Source organism: Eretmochelys imbricata, chromosome 1, assembly GCF_965152235.1.
Source record: "Eretmochelys imbricata isolate rEreImb1 chromosome 1, rEreImb1.hap1, whole genome shotgun sequence".
In the NCBI taxonomy this organism is placed as follows: domain Eukaryota; kingdom Metazoa; phylum Chordata; order Testudines; family Cheloniidae; genus Eretmochelys; species Eretmochelys imbricata.
In genome coordinates this window covers 308,309,720-308,331,514 of record NC_135572.1, presented here as the reverse complement: position 1 = coordinate 308,331,514, position 21,795 = coordinate 308,309,720, and the positions used below count along the sequence as shown (strand labels likewise).

At 40.8% G+C, this 21,795-nt stretch overlaps 1 protein-coding gene across 4 annotated transcripts in view; it reads left to right on the top strand.

Moving 5' to 3' along the window:
* Positions 1-16,853, top strand: part of IMMP2L (inner mitochondrial membrane peptidase subunit 2) — an 837,008-nt gene extending 820,155 nt beyond the window's left edge. For all 4 annotated transcript variants that reach the window (XM_077807792.1, XM_077807793.1, XM_077807791.1 and 1 more), the window contains exon 6: positions 16,190-16,853. In XM_077807792.1, the coding sequence (XP_077663918.1) occupies positions 16,190-16,309 (120 nt within the window). In that variant the 3' untranslated portion in view covers positions 16,310-16,853. The remainder of the gene's footprint in view (positions 1-16,189) is intronic.
* Positions 16,854-21,795: the final 4,942 nt, after the last annotated feature.

The window sequence follows — 21,795 nt, the reverse complement described above, 5'->3', positions numbered from 1 at the left end:
TGTAATTTTCTGCTCTGTATACTTGTTGCTATAATAAGGGCCCCGATATTCCCTGATTCTGTGGCTGCAGAATTCATCCCTTGGCACCGGCTTGTGCTTCTGAATCTCAGCTTAAGAAAAAGTATCCTTTACAGCTGAGGTGGCGACCTTGAAAATATGATCTGAGGATAAACAGATGCGTGAGGTACCTGCCTGGGTCTACAGAAAGTTTGAAACAGTAACTTTGAAGATGTGCCCTGCCCCATTAATCTCAGTCAAGGCCCTGTATATGCTATAATTCTGTGGACATAGAATTTAGTATTTTTCCAGGATGCTATAGAATTACCATTTGGCTGCAACCAGATACTGGGCATTTTGTTTTCTGACTCACTGCTCTGTCTGGACCCGCCTGCTGTGACATCTTGTTCTCCAGCTTTTCCCACAAGGGGAGTTAATTGGTTTACAGTGGATGCACTGTTCCATAGAGCCAGCCAGCCAAGGATCAGGGAGCCAGAGCTGGAGTCCAGCTCTACCAGGGAGTGGGGGAAGCTAGAAGTGTAGGCGGGTGAGCTGTGCTGCCTTGGGAACAATGTAGTAGCCAAGGCCCAGGAAGCCTGGAAGATGAGCCACTGAGGCTACCCTTTTACTGCTTTTAGCAGAGGAGGACCTGGACAGCAGGGAATGAGAAAAATCCAAAACGCATGTGTAACAGGAAAGAGGGGCTGCCCATTCCCTCCTTCCTTCCATTTTGCCACTGGCTGAACAAAGGGGTGGGGTGGAGCCAGCTGATTAGCTGCTGGGTGTCCCCTTGCCTATTTAAGCTAGCCATGGCTTTTCAAAAAGCCTCTTTCTCTCTGCTTAGCTGTACTGCTCTCCCTCCCCTTAAAAGTAGATTAGAAGTTCTACTGCTTATGATGGTATGTTTCTGAACAATCTCCTGTTTTTAGGGAAAGGGAAGGAATTTTTCCCCTGGGGCTAACTTAGTATGTGGTCTGGTCTTTTTTAACCTTCCTTGCAACCTCTTGGAGGCACAGTTGGGTAGAAATGGTACGATTCAAAGTTCATATAATGCAGTTGAAATTACTGACTTGTTGCAACTTGGGGCCCATGTGCTGTGTGGGCAAAGGCTAAAAGGGCCAGCTCTCGGAGGTAAATGAGACTTGAGATAGTATAGTTAGATTTTGTACTCAAAGAAGGAGAGTAGCCTGAAGTCTTTGCAGACTGAGGTTCCTATCACTCCAAAAAGTTTTCACAACAGTGCTGAGTCTGTAAGGAGGTTCTACCCTGAGTTGTTGTTTGGTTTGTGGTTAAAGCCCTATAACTCTCAGTGGAACAAATTAAAAGCCTGATACTTGAGAGCAGGCTGAGGGCAGCGTGGTGCACCTCCCCAAGGTTTAATTAATAAAGTTGCTGTTTGCCATTTAAGCCAATCCCATGTGTTTGCCATTAATTTGCCTGCTTGTCCTCGTCAACAGCTACCTGTCACCTTCTTTCCTGGCACACTTGTGGGAAGGAGGTTCTAAGCTGGGCTCCTAGGACAACATCACAGGATCAGTGGCTCAGGGAGTGGAGCCATGGTGACTGGAAAGTATAGTGACAAAAACATGCTCAGAAATAATCAGTGTCAAAAATAATTCTTGATAAACTATATGTCACTGAGCAGTAGTTGTGTGGGAATTGGAAGGGATGGGAATGAAACTATTTGATAGTGGTGGAATAAATTAATGTTGGTGCAGAATTTGGCAGTTGTTGCAGTGGACTTTTAAAGAGTGTTATTGGAGAATTTAGGGATTGTTATTGCTCAGTTTGATCCCCTTGTGCTGTGCTGTCCTCTTCAGAGCTTGATCCCCTACTTGAAATCCTGGGACTGGTGAAAGGCGTGTCCAAATGCAGCTGGCACCTGCCAAATTTCCATTCTGTACTGGGAGCTGCAACAGGGACAACAGATTTTCTCCATCTTCAGAAAGTTATCAAAGTTAAAATAAAAGTTCAAGCAACTCTGTAATCCCATCCAAAATTTTGATTCTATCTATGTCTTACTTAATTCCAGCTCCCTTCAGATTCTTGCCTTGGCCTGGTTTTCCTTCAGTTCTTGTAAGAAACACATTTTCTTCTATCAAAAGATACATGCTTAACCTTTTCAAATTCTTTATTTAAAATGGCATGATTTTGACTCACAGTATGTAGTTCCTTCTCAAAGGTTAAAACTTGTATCCTCAAGTCTGGAAACATAGGGTGCATATACCTCCAGTTCTTCTTTCTTCAACTGTATTAATGGTGTATAAGATCATCTGGTTTGAGGCTTCTGAAGAGAAGGCTACTTCTCATTCACCTCTGGCTGACTGTGACTCCTTTCAGACTGGAGACTGAAAATACAGCGGGAGAATGCTGTTATACTGAAGCACAGGGCACTTACTGCTATTTGCTATACAGAAGCTTTGGTGGCTAGTTTGCCTTTTCAGGGATCTTCCTACAATAACCCAACAGAAAAAGCACAAAACATCACTGTGAAAAGAAGACAGTATAGTTTTTACCAAGGACCAAATGTGCTAAGCAAAGTCGTTTAGTAGCTGAGGAACAGGAGCCCCCTTACAAATAGTTCTGCACACCTCCATTAGTAAAGTAGCAGTTTCAGCTGTAGTCTTTCCCCCTTTACCTTAAGAATCGCTGATGTGATTCTATGACTCTTAAGAGCAAACTGGGAAATCTGTGTTCTATTAGTGATGGTCTCAGAAACATCTTGATTTTGATATGTGGATCATCTACTTTATTTGTAAGACTCTCAAGATCCCTGAAACATAATTAAACTTCAGAGTGAATGTACAGGAGCCCTAGATTTTTCTTCCGCTAGAGCAGAATAATGAAAATTTGTCTGATCATGTGATCTATGCATCTCATTACTGCTGTCTCCTCAGCTAATTTCTCAGATGCTACTAGATCTCCAGGCATTGCAGAAATAGTGATGGATAAGCAGTCTGTTGTTGATCTAAAATGTGATTTCAAGCCCCAAAATATTAAGATACAAAATAACTCCTGAGTTTTACAGCTGCCAGAGGCAAGTGCATATTGAATAGATTTGTGTTACTTAATAAGTCAAACATTTAAAATTCAGTTGGATTTAGTTGATATTTTGACAAGAAGTGAAAGAGCTCCACGTAATGATTTACAGTGCAACTGCATCAGGAAGTACTGATATTTGTGTAAATACTGAGAAATTCAGTGGTTTAAGAGGTTAACAAATTAAGACCAGTTAGCTCAGAACCAGAATGTAAAATTGATTTATTTTATCTTACTTAACTGTAAGAATGTGCTTAAGTGCTTTGCTGAATAGAGATGAACCTTATGCTTCAGGTTAAGCACATGCTGAAGTTGGGCTTAATTGCTCAAGAATGATTGCAATAAAATATTTATTAACTACGCAAATAACTGAATTCATTAATCTTCCACTGCAAAAAGGTGAACAGCTCTCTGTGTGTGTATTAAAAGTAGAACCTAATATCTCAGTGAGAAAAACATAGCTTTTTAGGTTTCAGAGTAACAGCCGTGTTAGTCTGTATTCGCAAAAAGAAAAGGAGTATTTGTGGCACCTTAGAGACTAACCAACTTATTTGAGCATAAGCTTTTGTAAGCTACAGCTCACTTCATTGGTATGCATCCGATAAAGTGAGCTGTAGGCTTATGCTCAAATAAATTGGTTAGTCTCTAAGGTGCCACAAGTACTCCTTTTTTTATAGCTTTTTAGGACACGGTGGTAGCTTAAATGCAATTATAATGTATGGAGAAGGAGGGAGATATCCATATTATGAATTTTATGTAGAGCATGGCTCTCAGTTTACCTGCCTGATGTGATTCCCTCTGACTCCACAGTGTTAAGAAAAGAAGGTAGTTAGGGAGAACAAGCAGGAAATGAAACAGACAGAGATAAGATACCTCCAAGAGTCTTTTAGAGAACAATGGGGGACTGTAAATCAGGAAATGCTTACCTAGCTCTAGCCAGGTTAACACATTTATTTTCCCAAGGTCAGAGCTTAGGATCAAAGGGACACTAAACTATTAAGCCCTTCCACCTATTTCAGAAGAGAGCATCAGCTGTTGGAGGTGAGACTGACAGAGACACTGCCAGAATACAACAGCACAGGTTTTTTCCCAGCCCAGAAGTAAGGTCTCTGGACTCAGTGGGATGTACCAAAAACTTTCAAGCAAAGGATAAGGTTTAGATCAGACACAGGCATATAGGCTTTTGTTGTTTTATCCATCTTCACTGTCTATTATTTACCTTTGAGTGAATAAACCTGAGGTTTGTTCTGATAAAACTGTTTTGAGTCACTTTAATCAGCCAATGGCCACAGGCTCCTGAGAGAAATTTCCTTGCAGGTGCCAAACACAGTTGGGCCTATCATGTTTACATGATTCAGAAACAGGGGTCTGTAACCAAGCGATCCAGTCCAAGAGTGGCTGGACCATAGTGTACCACACTTGAGAGGTGAAGAAGCTGAGCATGTCATCTCAGGGGGGCACTTGAGAGGGTCTGAAATGGGGTCTAAGACTCCCACTGTAACTCTGACAATATATATAATAGGAAATATTTTATTACTGCCATGACTAATGAAATAGAAAAGATAGTTATATAAAGTTTAAGTTTTGATATGAAATGAATAAATATGATAGTCTATGCTTTTAAACACTACACAGTAAAATATCAAGAGAATGCAATATCCTTCCTTCTCAGCCTTCACTGTTAGAATATGTAGATATGTAAAAGTTAGGGCACCATCAGGTGATACTAGCTCTCCAGATAATGTAGTACCTGAACACTGGAGTTGAGCCAGGGATAAATTTGGTCTCCTGTATTTCTAGTCAAGAACATACTTGAACATACTTGTACTATTGATATGCCAAATGTGACTCCCGTGCTCAATGAGCATAAAAAACTGCCTTAGCACCTCAATCTGGCTGGACTCTACTTTCATACAGTGGGGCTCAAATCCTGAGAGAGGAGATTGCCTCTTCACCAGTTCCTTTGCTACCTCCCACTAGATCCCTGTGTGAGAGGAGGGTCTTTCTTGCTGAAGGACAGCTGGAAAGGATGCAAGAAGGTTAATTTCTTCTGCACCCTTCCCTGCACCTAATCATCCTTCAAGGTATTTAAACACTCTTTTGAGCTGTCTATTTTAGCTATGGTGTGTGTGTTTTGGAGGGGAATCAAATATCTATTAAGCATATTTATATGTTTCTCCCTGTAAATCTTTCAGCTCAGTGTGAGTATATATAGACTGCAAATGGTTTTGATAGAATGTACCATTTTCAATGAGCTGTGGGCATCTTCACACAGAGACCTATATCAGAAAGTCTTTTACAATGTTAATAACATACCATGCAGCTATCTAATGACACTTTGATATCCTCGCTACCCATCAAATATCTGCTCCCTATTGGTTTTCAACAGCATGTTTTCTGTAAGCCAGACTGCTTTTGTATGTCATTATATAAGAAAATATAAACAAGCCTCACAGTAGGGCTTTTTGAAAGATTTAATTAAGTGGAATGGTCTGCTGAGTGTTTTTTTTTTTCTGCCGAGTAAGAGAAAATCAAAATGATTCTGATAAAAATATCCAGAGAGCATGATTCATGTCAATCAAAAAACATGAACTTGCATAGTACGTAAGAACTGGGAAAACTATGAGTGTGATTACAGATCTGTTTGCTGCAACCTACAAATGTGTTCTTTTGAAAATTTTAAAACAATTCATCTACCTTTTAAAAATCTCCTTCTTACCAGGCAAAACTGTAGTATCATAAACATGCTTTTCCAATTTGTCTTAACAAGGATAAAATGTCTATTATCACACCCATTTTTTATTAACATACGTCTTCTTGAACTAGGTACTCTAGCTACTGCTTAGTACTGTCATACCAGAGGAAACAAATTATGGTCATAGGTCATGATTTCATTTGTATAGTTGGTAACGCTATTCTATTGCACTAGTGCCTAGAAATCCCAGTCAGGATCAGAGGGCCTGATCAGGGAATAGTAATTCTCAGAACAGATTTTTCCATTTAAATATATCTAGGAGGTTGTAACAGTTTCTTCAGATGTGAACCTAGCTAGCATCATCTGTGTCTTTGTCACCTCAGGGTTAGACTGCTGAACAGTATGATTTACAGTGGTTGTCAGTTAACTTTCAGGCAGAATGTAAAGTAGTGAAACAAGCTAAATGGCATGGGACCTATCTACTTAGAGACGTTCTCTCTCCCAATGCCAGATACTACCACAGTTATCATCAGTGGAAACATTCAAGTTGGAGCCTCTTAGTATAAAACAGAGGAAGATACACGCAGGATGCTGTCCACTAAGGGTTCCTTAACATTGAAATCCACTCCTCTCCTTGGTCCTAAATAGTCATAATTTGTTGCAATTCAGGGTATGTTGTAAGGACCAGCTACTTTCCTGGGCTTGGGGGGCAGATAGTGGGAACAGGGGGAATGGGCTGCTGATTTGTTTTTTAATTATGGGTGAAGATTAAGGGATAATGCTTACTGGAATGCTTTATTTTATTATTTAATTTTGTATGTAATTTTAAACGGATCAATTTAAATGGAGCTTTTGATAAGTCCCATCTTGTTTTAAAAATAAAAATAAATAAGTACACTCTATAAGGAGGGCTAGATTTTGAATTCACCCAGAAAGCAAAGCTAGTGCGCAATTCTACAGTTTGTATCTTGGTAGAAGCATTTTAACAGAGGTGCACTATTATCTGCACTGTCTGCTGGTTGCTTTTGGTTGGAGTTTAAGGTGTAAATTTTGCCCAGTAAAGCCATAAATGGCTTGAGACCTGCCTAACTAAAAGATTGCCTGTCTGTCTTCTTGTGTTAGGGATGTTGATCACCAAAGGCACTTGAGCAGTATCACCCTCAGTTAAATTAGTGAGGGGCATTCTCTGTGAGAATCTGTTTTCTTTGGAGCTTCCCCACTTTGGTATGAACTAGCCAGTGCCCTCAAGGTCAAGAGGTATGTAGCAAAACATTTTTATTCTCCTCAACTTTTGAGCAGGTTAGGGAATTATGAGTGTGATGAGTGGTGGATAAATTGTTCTTGTTTTGTTTTGCTTGCTCATTGTTTGGTGTGGGTGAAGGTGTTGGACTTGTAAAACATAAGACTAGTGTGTTTAAATATTGATAAGACAAGTATGAGCACCCTTTAATCCAGGGGTGGCCAACCTGAGCCTGAGAAGGAGCCAGAATTTACCAATGTACATTGCCAAAGAGCCACAATAATACGTCAGGTTTCAGAGCAGCCATGTTAGTCTGTATTCGCAAAAAGAAAAGGAGGATTTGTGGCACCTTAGAGACTAACAAATCTATTTGAGCATAAGCTTTCGTGAGCTACAGCATAAGCTTTCGTGAGCTACCGATGAAGTGAGCTGTAGCTCACGAAAGCTCATGCTCAAATAGATTTGTTAGTCTCTAAGGTGCCACAAGTACTCCTTTTCTTTTTAGTAGTATGTCAGCAGCCCCCAGTCAACTCCCCCACCCCCACTCCCAACACCTCCCATCCGCCAGCAGCTCTGCCGATCAGCGACTGCCCCTCCCACCCCGCACCTCCTGATCAGCTGTTTCATGGCGTGCAGGAGGTCCAGGGGCAGAGGGAAGGAGCGAAGGCACAGCAGGCTCAGGGGAGGGGGCGGGAAGGGGTGGAGTGGGGGCAGGGCCTGTGGCAGAGCCAGGGGTTGAGCAGTGAGCACCCCCCGGCACATTGGAAAGTTGGGGCCTGTAGCTCCAGCCCCAGAGTTGGTGCCTGTACAAGGAGCCGCATATTAACTTCTGAAGAGTCGCATGTGGCTCCGGAGCCACAGGCTGGCCACCCTGCTTTAATCTTTTCTCTTCTGCATTTAAATAAAAAAGAATAAAGACATCAATATTAAAAATAACTTCCTGGAATTGTGCTGTAGGACATCTCCTGTTAGCCACTCAGGAACTGGAAAATATTCATACTAACTAATGTAGAACATAGTGTGTGTGGGTGGGGGGAGGGCAGAATATTATTCATAGGGCATAAGGTCTGGGTGTATAAGGTCCAGATCTCAGTTTTCTGTCAGAGTGTTCCTGGACAGGAAAAGAACTCTTTTCTCAATAGTGAACATTGACCCTGAAATATAACTCCCCTTCTACTTCTTAAAAACCCAGTGAAAACCTGATTTGTATTTTAACCAGTTTACTCAGCTCAGCAATGCTGGTAACACTCACACTAAAGACTGGTTTTCTAAGAGCCAAACTCTGCCTGACACTTGTGTGAGTTCATAGTGGAAGCAGAGGGTATAAGGAGCCGCTCCCACATTGTGTACTCTTGCATATGGGCCAGTCAGAATGAGAGTTTGTGGACTCTAAGGAATATGGGAACAACTCTATTTATATTCCCTGGGGAGCACCCAACATCACAAATGGAGGGGAAGCCATGGTCCTATATCCTGCCTGCCTCCTGTGCCAAGCACCGGCCAGCAAGGGGGAAGAGGCCCTTCCTATAAAGGAGTGATGTAATGGGTGCATGTGCAGCTTTTGGGTGTCCAGGAGCTCCAAAAGCAGTTTTTCCAGTGTTTCCTGGGGAGAGCAGGATTCCACACTGGCCCTAACTATGTCATGCCTAAATGGCACAATTAAGCCTTATATTACTGACATGCAGCAGAACAAATATGTTAATCAACTTCATGTGTAATGTACAGCATTTCTAAATGGGGTGTTCAGTCGAAGCAGACAATGTTACACAATCAGAGGCAGTATAATCAGGTGAAAAATGTAACTAATACTGACACTCTCAGAAGGTACTGGTGCAAAGTATGCTTGACTGGAATTCACACAGAAGTTTCAAAATGTGTATGCATTTCTGAATAATTAATATATATATATAGACTTGGGATGTATCTGCTACATTCTATTTGAAGATAATAAATGTATTGTAATGACAATTTCCTGCCACTTAAATTACCAGTTCTTTACATTTTTGAAATGCATATAGACTAGTGCTTTTTAATCTGGGGCTGTTTCATAAAGACTATTAATACGTTCAGGTCTTATGTTGAGTAACATGACATAGTGACAGCCTTATTTAGGCTTAGAGTTTTGGTGCATCAGTCAGTGAAATATTAAACAGCTCTAAACTATTAAATGATCATTTTTTGGTATATGCAGCAAGCAAGCATATCATGCTGTGCACTAAAGCAAAGTCTGTCTTAATTTTTGCAACTCTTTGGGCTAAAAATCTTTAAAATAGTAGAATGGTTTATAAATCTTTCTGTAGGCCTATCTAGAATAATAGTTCTGTAAACCATAAGCAAGGAAGAATCTCACAAATAATTTCTAATAAAGTTATACTTATTGGAGATAAAAGACTAACAGTAAAATATTGTAAATTAACCTCAGTTTAAAAAAAGGACTTTTGAAAAGACAGAGGAAGAAATGGAAAAAGAACATTACTAGTTATTGCTGTCATCTCAATAACATATCCTTGACAATTCCAAGAATTCAGTGCATTCAGTCAGAGGAATGTATGCACCAGGCCTTTTTGTTAGTTTATCTAAGTCAGTCATTGGCATTCGTAGCTGCTTCCTTATGAAAGTGCGGGGAAAAATCCTGCATATTTCTTAATGTCCTTAAATCCCCAGTACTTTGATACTGTTATGAATGTAAGTGATGATAAAAGGTTAACCAAGCTCTCTCTTGCCTCTGTAATATCTTCATCTAAGTGTGAAATTTATCATTTGATAACTAAAAAAATTCTTTGTTTTGCCCCTTTTAGAACTCAGGCCTAATCTAGCCACTCAGTTCTGATTGACTAAGAGAACACAGTTCACTAATTTTGTTACTTAATTCACTACCCTATTTTGATTCAGTCAAGAATATGAACCTTATTAAGAATTCAGTTAGTGCCCATCTATTCTGATATGAACATCTTAATTTGCAAAGACACATTGGAATGGGGTAGGTACAATTCTTCTACAAATTTCAAATAGCTATTCTATGCCACACTGAATTTTATTCATTCTGAGAATTGGTCTTAGCATTTAGATTTTGAGATCTCTAAAATGTATATAGATATAGATGGATGCACGTACACACAAACTCATACAGTATGTATACAGCATTTTGTGTGTGTATCTATCCACCTCTATTGCATATGCAAAATGTTAAAACTGGTTTTCAGAATGAATACTCTTTATATTTTGTCACAGAATACCTGTCTGAAATTCATATAATAATGATTATGACTACACCATCCCTCTGTGTGTGTGTGTGTGTGTGTGTGTGTGTTTTGTTTGAAATTAAAATGATCTCGTTAGAATATTGGGAACTCCAGCTGAATCCTTGTTTGAGTCTACAGTAGGGCCTTTGAATGGAAACACTTATGTTATGCTTTATCTATGTTGGAACTACTGCTCCAGCTATAATACTAACAAATCACTTAGTACAGGTTGAACCTCTCTAGTCCAGCACCCTCAGGACCTGACCGGTGCCAAACCAGAGAATTTGCTGAACCATGGGAGTCAACATGTAGCGAGTGGGTCTCTTTTTATTTTTATCTCGCCGAGGCGAATAATCAGAACACTTGCAATGCCACCTAGCCAAGGCTTACCAGCTCTCTTCATAACAAAGTGTTAGTGTTGTTTCACAATTTTACTGTATTGGCACAAGGAAATAAGTAGATAAAGGAAAAAAAAACAAACAAAAAAAACCAACAAAAAAAAACAGAAAATAAAATCATGCCAGACCATGGATGTTGCTGGACCAGAGAAAGCCAGACTAGAGAGATTCAACCTGTAACAACAGTAGTGTCCTGCGTGCTTTTCTTCATCAGTTGATGGCTCTATTAGGTTTGACTTATAGGAGTGGGGTAAGGCTGGGGAGAATGAGTGAAGTTGTCAGTATGTTGCTTTTCTTACTGTAGTTGACACACGCTTACTGCATTTTTATTGTGATAAACAAGGTAGCATCTTGCAGCAGTAACAGCCAGCAGGATCATTTAAGATGAACAATTTGAGGTGCCATGTGCTTTTTAAATAAAATAATTCCTTAGTTCTCACCTTGGTGTGTTTCTTACATGCATGAAAGAATATCAACATTTGCTTCTTCTACTCTTGTTCATTACCACAGGTACTTCAGCTGGAGGAAGTGGTTTCTCTGGGGTACTACTTTAATCCACAGGATTTTATGTGTATTGAGCTTTTCTCCTGCTGCTATACTTGGGAGAGGTTGATTCAAAGTTCAGCAATGTACAAAAAATGAAATGTAATAGCAGTTTACTTTCCATTAAACTATGGATTTTTTTAAGAGGCTAATTTACTGAGAAAATACTCGGAGACAGTTTTACATCTACGATCTAATATCAAAACCCTGTGTAATAGTCTTTCTTAAAGACAAACGATCTAATTTGACACATAGCTATCCCGCACAATACATTTTGGTTAGTATTATACCTGGCACACTAGCTAGTTGCGGAAGTGTTTCCATTCTAAGATCCTGTTTTCAGTTGCTCCATAACTTTCCAAAGCATTCACCTTTGGGGCTGAAATTTTTCCAGTGTTTTTGTCCCTTTGCATATCAGTGTCCACTTCATGTGGCATACATGTAGGGGTTGTAGTTGTCTGATGATACCTCATATGGGTTGCAGTGTGGGGAGGTAGGTGACAGCTGTATTGGGTCAGGTTCTCTTAGGGCATTTGGGTGGCCTGTTCTATGATGCAATCTACTTCTCTAGTGGAGTGTCCTTGTTCAGTGAAGGTGGTTTTGAGTGTGTTAAGGTCCAATAAAAGATATTACCTCACCCACCTTGTCTCTCTAATGGGACCAACACACCTACAACAATACTGGATAAAACTAATTTATGATGGCTAGAATAGTTTCTTATGGACCTTCGTGCTGGCTGGAGGTCAACAAAATGCATAACACTCTAGCCCCACTCTGAAACACCTTCTCTGTGGCCCAAATGCCCCCAAAATGCCATTAGAGAAAGGGGCCCAGATATGCCAACTTTACACCAGCCCAGGATTTCTCCATATTGGAGGAAATTTCCCTTGCCCTTTTAGGGCTGTTTTAAGGCCACTTTGTGCAGTGAAATTTGTGGGATGCAGGATTCAGCCAACAATGTTTAGCCTGAATAGGACCCCCAAATAGTTAAACTAATCTAAAAGAACAAAAAGTATCCAAAATTGTCCACTGTCTGTCACAAGGTAACAAACTGCGAGCAGAAAATCTAAAATGTAACAAGAATTCCACAGAGTTCGACCTGCACATTGCTCCTTTATTAAACTTATTTGCAGAAAAAAAGTGTTTAATGAATATACTACTTCAGGGGAAAGAAACCCTAATTAGAAACAACAACTTTTATTGATCTTATTGTTTTTTTGTTCCAAGCTTGGGTGAATTTTACTCTTTGTGCTTTGTTTATCATTGTTTTGAAGCACTTGGAATGCCTGTGGCATATAGATAGAGTATAACTCAAATTGAGGGGTGAAAACACGAGAGACACGTCAGAGTCATAGGTTGGCATATACTTTTACAATGTTGTTTTCTAAGAGTTGATGGAATTTCTCACATACCATATAACCTGTGGCATTAGTATTATTTCTTTCTGATTTTGTTTTTAAAGAGTTTAGAGTTCCTCTCTGCCAATGGCATTCTATAGGCTTCACACAGTTTAAATACACATTAACAAGACTAAAAGACAAAACACAAATGAAAAAGACTAAACTTTTTACGGACTTAAAAGTGATAAAACAAGATCAGTCAGAGTTAATGTTTTTAATTAGTGTTTCTCAAGAAGAAGTACGTTCTCATTAGACTTTTCTTCTTCAAATACAGCTCAATAAGGGAACAATGAGCTAAACTAATGCTGAGGAATTCGTGTTATGCTTTAGATTTTGTGCTTGTGGTTTGCTACCTTCTGACAGAAAGTGGACAATCCAAGATTCCCCTTACATTCTGTTGGAATCTTTAGTATAATTATAATAGGGTCCTAAGACTTAAGTAGTCAGAGACCAAAAAGGGATGGTATGCTGTAGAGATACATAGGTAATTCTGCCCTTTCCTCTGATTGCGCGTGTCTCTACCTCTGTATTGCTTCATGTGAGCAAATCAACTGCCCATGTGTATTATCAATAAAGAAACTGCTGTGAGGACCATGCTCTTGGTTCCTCATTGGAGTGTCTCAGTTAAGCTGTGTTCCCCAGTGCTCTTCTTTCTCACCTTGTGTTTTGGTGCAGAAATCCGGGTCTCAACCTAGTCTCTGCCATTAAAGACCCAGTGGCAGCATCCAGGGATTGAGGGAGTAAAGCAGCAGAAGATGGCAAAGAGCATGCACAGTAGAAGGAAAATGGAGGCATGAGATACAGAGTGTGGGGTGGAAGCTGGAGCAGCAGAATGGGGAGTAGGAGCTGACTTTAGTCTTCCAATCCAGCATTTTTCCAGAAATGCCCATTTAACACAGGATACCACTAGTCATGTTCCTCTGTAAATCAGCTTTGTTAGGAAGAGGTTTTGTTTCTTGAAACAAATCAGAAGATGGTCAGTAGAAGCAATTTTCAGGGCATGACATTCTGTCAGTGTCATGGGGCCATTGGCCTTTTAAGGAGAGTCAGGGCCTAGCTTCCCCATGGCGGCCCTCTAAAAACCATCTGGGAGTAATTGGTTGCCCTAGGTAAGTGTTTAATGTTCAATTAGTAGAGGAGCATCTGCACCCTAGAAAACAGGCTGCCTGAGCTCAGTCAGTGAGTGTGCTCAGGAGGAAGGTGCTCTGAAGAGAAAAGGCTTATAAGGGGAATGCAACCCCAAGAGAGAACAGGAGTAGCTTAAAGGGAGAAACTGGGAAGGACCCAGAGAGAGAGAGAGACTGTTCCCCAGGTGAAGGGAGTAGGAATATCCTTAGAGAAGGATCTAGAGACTTTTCAGGGGAAGGAATAGTGGTTCTGAAGGTAGGAACCAAAAGTTTGCTCTCCAAAGAGAGTTGTGCTGTTGCCGGTACTCAGTGCCGAGAGGCAAAACAACAGCAGGGGTTCGTTACCCGGTGTGCTTCACTCAATAATCAAAATGGGGTGGAGAAGCAGAAAAGTTTATTTGCAGCTGCAAACAAGGTACAGGGAGAATAGAATCTCAAATCCTGCACACCAGAGCAGGTCATTACACACACTTTTATATTCCTTAATGCTACTGCACTACACATCAGCCAATTAAAACTTTGCACAAATACTCTGCCTTCCTTATATGGGTTACAACAATGTTTATTTCCTGCAACCTCTAACAAGCATTCCTAGCAACTTGAACAACCAGCACATTCTGTCTGGCCTTGTAGCTCTCTCCTATTATCTTTAACTTGGCGTCAGCAAACCTTACACTATAAGGCATTATCTGTGGCTGCAACATTGTTTTAAGAGCAAAAGAGCTTACTTAAACCAGCCAGGCCTGAATTCTATTAAGGGGGGTTGAGAAGAAGCCCTTAGGCCTTCAGCAGGGAGACTTCCTCGACCCTTATGGCCTTCCATCCCCTCGACTTAAATAGTGGCCATGCCCTGGGGTCTCCAACAGTACTGAGGCTGGGATGGTGAATGCCTTGGGGAGTACCAGAATAAGTCCTTGCTTATGTTTATATTAATTTCTGTTGTCAATAAATGAGCCCCTCAGAAGAGGGTACTCTTTAATACCCAGAAGGTCTGTTTGACTTGTCTGTACCTGGCTGAGGAGAAACTAAGGCACGGCTCCCCATTGCCTGAACACTAGGGGACATGCAGCCAGAAGCAGTGTTCACAGTCAGATTCAAATATATTTTGACTCCATTATTTATGTTCTCTCTGTATATGGAGAAATTCAATTGAAATCAACAGGTGACCATGTACTGAGAGAATACAGGCTAGATGTGAGAAGAGAATTTAGTCCTCCACATCAGTAATACATCTTTGCTTCTTATATGCTGCACTGGTGATTGCATCCATTTTATTATTTGTAGCCAACACTGTAAAAGATATCATATAATGTGATTAACTAAGAGTACAAATCCCTGTGATGATAGTGTGCTGCCATGGCATCTGAACTCCAGTTAGTGAGATAATTAAAATAGAGAGTATTCTTATGCCCAAAACACTCAACCAGCTATCCAGAACAACAGCAATACTGAAATCAAAATGTAACAAGTCTATCAAAAAGAAGCTACCAAACAACGATCACTCAGAAGCATGGACTTAGTTGGCCTCCCCCTTAATGTAAAAGGAAAACTGCAGTGTTCCAAGGCAATCAGCAAGTGAAATAAGATATCACACAGTAATTTCTGTTAGATACTGTGGCTTGTTAACTCACCAAATTATATGCAAGTAATTCAGCACCTGCTTAATCAAGCTACAAAATATGGAATTAGATATCGGCCACTTCAACTTCAGTGATTTGATTATGTAGAAGAGAGAGATTGGTGTATATACATCTAATCCTATGAAATTAAATCAGGAAAATTAGCTGAAGATATTCGTAGGGGTCTGTTTGGTGTCTATTTGCATAAAATGTCAAAATACCTACTTATTCAAAGAAATCTTTTTGTGGTGGGAAGTGACGATAGAATTGAAGATACGTGTCTGTAGTTGTATTGGGTTAATAATAAAGAGGCTAGGAAGGTACCCAAAGTGTTTTCTGATTAAATATAAATCTTGTCTGGGAAAACTGCTTTTGCATTATAAGAGAACTAAAATTTGTGAGTAACTGTCAAGACTCAGAGCTTAAAGGATACAGACTGTGTCCAATTATCAAACGTGGGTTAAGTTAGGTGCCCAAATTTTTCATTTTAGCCCTTAAATCAGCACAGAGTCAACCAAAATTCCCATATTTGCTGTCCAAATATAGTGTTGTTTATAATTTTTGGTACTTTCTAAGTAGAACAATAATAATGGCTTCTCTTTTGGTTTGCAGACGTAAAATAAAAATGACTGAGTGAATGACTGTTAAACAGAATGTGGGAAAACTCTGTTGAACTCCAGGGTCTGCAAAATCATTAGAACTTAACATAAGTCTTTTTAGGTATTTTGCAAATAGCATTTACATTTCCCTTCCATTATGTCTGTAGCACAAGTCAATACAGTTCTAAATTCTTTGCTTTGTTTGCCCTTATTTCTCTTATAAAATCATTCACTATATATTATTTCAAAAAATAATTGTTACATTTTATTAACATCTGTTGTTGGTGCAGGTTTCTCTTGGGCTTTTACATGCTCGTGCTACCCATATCCTGTGGCCTCCAAGGCGCTGGCAGAAGTTACAACCTATGCTGCCCCCAGAACGTATACCACTTCGCAGTGATCAAGAATGACCTACATGTACATGATGGAGAAATGAAATATTGATACTAGGATTAACCATCAAGAGGGGTTGATGGTGTAACACAACAAATAAGACCACCAATTGTACTATAACAGGTACTGCTGCAGCAGAAATTCCCTTATGTTAAGGTGTCACTTTAAAATCACATGGTGCATTATTTTGTCTTGGAGTAATTATTCTCTGATTGTGGAGTATTCCAATGTTCAATTTTCCAGAAACAGTAAAATATATGAGCCATTGTCTGTTCCAGTGCTCCTGTTGATAAGACATTATAACAGTCTATAAAATGTTTTAATCTTTTGGTTTTGATTTGTTTCTTTAACAGCTTGACAGATCCTTGAAACTTAATATTTTGTTAAAAATGTGAAGTCAATCCAGTACTTCATCATTTCAGTTGTCTGAATATGTAGAAGCATTTACTCATAATATATCATTTTGAATTGCACTATAATTGTTAAAATTGTAAAAGCAGCGTTTCTATAGATGAAAAACTAATTGTACAATTGTCCAAAAAAGAATAAAAATGCATCTTTAATCCAGTTATTTTCTTTTTCATTTAATGCAGCTTGTTGTTTTTATTAATAAATTGAATACATAATATTTTAAATTTGTTTTTCATTGACGTTTAATATAAACATTCCTTTTATATCCATTTGTTGAGACAGAGTTCCAAACAAAATATAATACTCATTACACCACAGCATCTACACAAAATACACTCTGTTGGTTTCTTAAGTACAATCGCTTAGTGTTAATATAGATTGCCACATTTATTTGGAAATTTGTAAAAAGCTCCTTTAATATTATAAATACATTCCTCTACTAATGCACAAGTTTCCAGAGGCTGCATTATCAGTGAAGGGGCTTTGACTGATTTCCATTGACGAGTGACATTTCATTTCCTACATACTGAATTTTACTTCAGAGGGGATAATATTCAGAAGGATTCAACAGCTGGCACACCTGCGCTAGAGTTATGCAACCTTTCTCATCAGACTCCAAAACAAGGTGAAACTAGGCCTGGTGTTGGGTTTCAGTGCTAAACTGAACTTCTGAGAAGACTGAAGTTAGCTATTCTATTCTATACAGGTTGCTCAATAACTCCAGCCACTGCTAAATCTATCTATCTACCCCATCTACTTATTATGACTCCCAGCACTTTGGTATCCTTGAACATCATAAACCTAGACCAGGCTCCCCTTCCTTCCACCAAAGCCTCTCCCCAGTGTGACACCCCCCCCTTTATTAAAACCAATGTGGTTTGCTTCGTTGTTAATTACAGTCAGTCTTTGATTACTTGGATTTATTTAGGGAGACTGAAAACATTGATTTGTAATTCTTTCACAAATTAATCAAGAACACTAGAATGGATTCAAAGAATTTGCCACAGCTATAATTAGTTTGGGAGACAAGGACGTACAAACCTACATTAAAGAAAAAGACGGAGGCGGGGCAAACAAAAACAAAAGTAGAACATGTTACATGAATGCCATCTCTGATGTCATTCTAGGTCTGTCATTCTTTCTGATTCTCTAGTTCAGTCCTTTCATCCTTGTTTGCCTCTTGGGTATCAGCTAGGCAGTAGCTCTCACATATGTTGACAGGCTGGCAGAGTCCTCTTTGCCCTTTTGGTTCACTGACATCCATTCTTCAGCAATGCCAGGCAGTTGTCAACAGCACTAAAGTCCTTTTAGTTCATGAAAAGCACCATGATTATCTTAATTATAATATTTCTATTCAAGTCAGTTGCACAGCAACAAGAACATTTGATAAGATTCTTTAGGTTCGCAAGCCTATTCTTCATGTAGCAGAGAATGGCAGAAAGGCAGAGCATGGAGATGGGAGAGATTTTAAGGGATTGAGCAAAGGGTAAAGTAAACTTTGTCCCATAGACTCAGATGTGATATGCTTCAAAACCTCCTGGTATTTAGTTAACTTAAGCCCCAATTTATACAACTGAGTTTGTGCAGGCAGACACTTGCACCTGTTGCATTCACTTCAGTGGGACTCATCACAGGTATAAAACTCAGCATGCATGGACCCAACTGTGGGTTTGGGGCCTCAAATACCGTCTGCCTGGACCAACACAAGAAACATTACATTCAGATGAAAGAGCTGAAAATATTTGGTCTTCAGTATATTGACCTTGCTAGGTCTGCAAAACTAGTTCTTGCAACAGAAAAGTGCTCTGCTATAATCTTGGCACCAGATAAACGTGGGTGACATATTCCCCTATGTCCTAATGCAAATGATGACCAGAGATTATTCACAGCATGACACAAAACTGCAACTAAGACCACCTAAAAATCACTAAATTCACGTCACTGAATGTGAAGGTTCGACAAAGGAACACACAGAAGCAGCCGCAACCGCACAGAGACACAAAAAATGGTAGGTTCCTTCACCCTGGCCATGCCTCAACCTTCTCTCGTGTTGCACTGGTTCCACTACACAGAGGAGGGGGCTGGCTGGGGTTGGCCTTACGGGCCCAGTCAAGCCACCATGAAGTCCATAAGAGTTTTGCCATTGACTTCAATGAGATTACGACTAGACCCTCAATTACTGGGGCAACACCCACAATATTACAACAGTAGAAGAAAAATACATATGTAGATCTTAGTTTCTTTCTGTGCAGGGAGCTGCATAAGTGCCCTGAAGAGGTTACTTCAGCCATGCATTCCTTCTCCCGTGTGCACCTCCCTATTATGCAGCATTTCTATTCTGGCCTGGTGCTGAGTTCTAGATTTCAGCCACAGTGAAAGGCAGGGTATACCAGCCAAGCTATTGGTACTACTGGCAAACATGAGCAGCAACAGCTGAGGCTGACAGAATGAAATTACATACAGCTGCAATGCATCAATACACTAAAAGGAAGCAATAAAAAAACTGGAGAGCAGGGGCAATGGATTGCATTGGTGCTCTAAATTTGTCTTTCAGGATTTCCCTGCAACAGAGAGACATTAATTGTCAGCGCAGACAGAGCAAGCTCCCTCTTACAGTCATTCTTCCTGTAACATACTTAGAAATGTAGCAAGAAAGTTTAGCATAGCATTTCACAAAGCACCATGTGTTCGGTGGTGAAGCCTGTGCTTGCTACACGAAGAATTCACACAGTGGTAAGAGGTCAGTGCAGCACTAGAAGGGGCAACATAGGGCCCAGTTACAACACACAGTACTTTAATAGATAATGGCTTACTCCACAGTTACATGGTTCCTGAAGCACGAACACGAATGGAATACCACTCCCCTGTTAGGCATCAGAGACCACTGCACCGACATACAAACTACGCGAGCGCAAAACAGGAAAATCAGTTGCTGTCCTGCTGAATATTTGTCTTTGATTTTTCTTTCACAAGGTTTTTTTTTTTCAGATTTTTTCCCCCCAGAAAAATTCATAAAGAGTGTAAGCTGTGTGCAAACAGCATTCTCGCTTGCTGTGTTTTTCAGAAGCAAACTACAGCAGGAGTAACGCATGGAGGTCCCAAATTCACTGTAAGTGCATGGAGTCAGAATCTAGCCACTGGTCGGCTAGACTGCTGGCACAACCCTCTGAGCCTGTGTTATATCCCTGAGTGTCTCCTTACCTAGTGTATGAATGATACTGTTTGGCATATTTAACCAATATTTCAGACACAGAAAAATTACTAATCCATCCTGTCACTAGCCAGTGTTCCACCTTGTGTGGCCTATTAAATTACTTGCACAAGGTCACAGAGAATGTCTGTGACAGCGCTAGGAATTAAACCAAGATTTCCTGGATTTCAGATCACTGTCTTAATTGAAAAACTATCCAGCCCGCTGAGCAGGTAACTATTGCAGATTGCTCAAGCCCCTTATGCCAGGTTGCTGAAGGAATGAGATGATGCTTTTCAGTGGTATGGTTTCTATTGGCAGACACCCTGGGGGTTTTTCACCTTCCTCTACAGCACGGGTCACTTGCTGGTTTAAACTAGTTTAAACTAAATGGTGGAGTCTCTGTAACTTGATCTCTTTAAGCCAGGACTTCAGTAACTCAACCAGAGGGTCAGGGTCTATTACAGGAGTAGGTGGGTGGCCCGCAAAGTGCAGGAGGTCAGACTAGATGATCACAATGGTTCTTTCTGACCTTAAAGTCCATGACAATATACCACTGTAATGCAGTTGCTGTCAGAGTAAAAGACTTGGGAAAAGTCCTTCATAACCGAACGTTTACTATATGGCAAGGGTGGGCAAACTATGGCCTGTGGGCCACATCTGGCCCATGGGATTACCACCCCCTGGGTGCTGCAGGGCTAAGGCAGGCTTCCTGCCTGCCCTGGCCCCATGCCACTCCCGGAAGCAGACGGCACCAAGTCCTTGCGGCCTCTGGGAGAAGTAGGGAGGGGCAGAGGGCTCCATGCACTGCACTCACCTTCAGGCACTGCCCCCCACAGCTTCCATTGGCTGGGAACAGGGAACTGCAGCCAATGGGAACTACAGGGCAGGTACCCACAGGCAAGACCTGTGTGTGGAGCCCTCTGCCCCCACTCCCGGGGGCCACAGGGATGTGGTGCCAGCTGTTTACGGGAGTGGCGCAGCGCCAGGACAGGCAGGGCGCCTGCCTTAATCCCATTGTGCATCGCTGCCACCCGGGAGCTTCCCAAGGTGAGCGGCGCCAGGCTGGAGCCCACACCCCAGCATCCTACCCTGAGCCCCCTGCCGCACCCCTCCTGCAACCCAACCCCTTGCCCTGAGCCCCCTGCCACATCCCTGCTGTACCCCAAGCCCCTCCCCTGAGCCCCTGCATACACCCCGCACCCCTCCTGTGCCCCAATCCTTTGCCCTGAGCCCCTTCCTACACACCACACCCCTCCCACACTCTGCACTCCCTCCTGCACCCCCAACCCCCTGCCCCAGCCCTACATTCATGGCCCTGCATGCAATTTCACCACCCAGATGTGGCCCTTAGGCCAAAAGGTTTGCCCACCCCTACTATATGGAGGCTTAGCCAACCATCTCTAAGAAGTCTGGGTCGAAACCTTTAAGTGCTTTAAGGCTTGAGTTTTAAGGTAAGAGAAGAGGCTAGATGCTAGTGGGGAGAATTGAGATTGGCATACATACAGGCATTTGCAGCCTTTGGTCATGTGTTACTGAATGTTGCAGTAAATTTGGTGTCAATTTTTTAAATTTAACCTTTCCTGCTGAGTGTCAATTTTTTTAATTAAAAAAAAAAGTCGTGTTGCCTGGAACAGTGGTGCTCAGCCTTACCAGTTGGGCAGTGAAGGTTTTTATATTTTGTTTTGCTTGCAAATATACTAGCTTACAAGGTAAATCATCACCACTGTCACTCAAGATTCACCTTGTAAGATAGAGATTTGCATGGCAAATATTGCCATTAAGCAAGTAATTTTTCTGTCCAAAGTTGTTTTTTGCTGGGACTTTTTTGTGGGCTGCTTTACTATCGTTTACTTTACATCTTTTAACAGCTCAAAACCTGGATTTTAATTATTTTTTTAA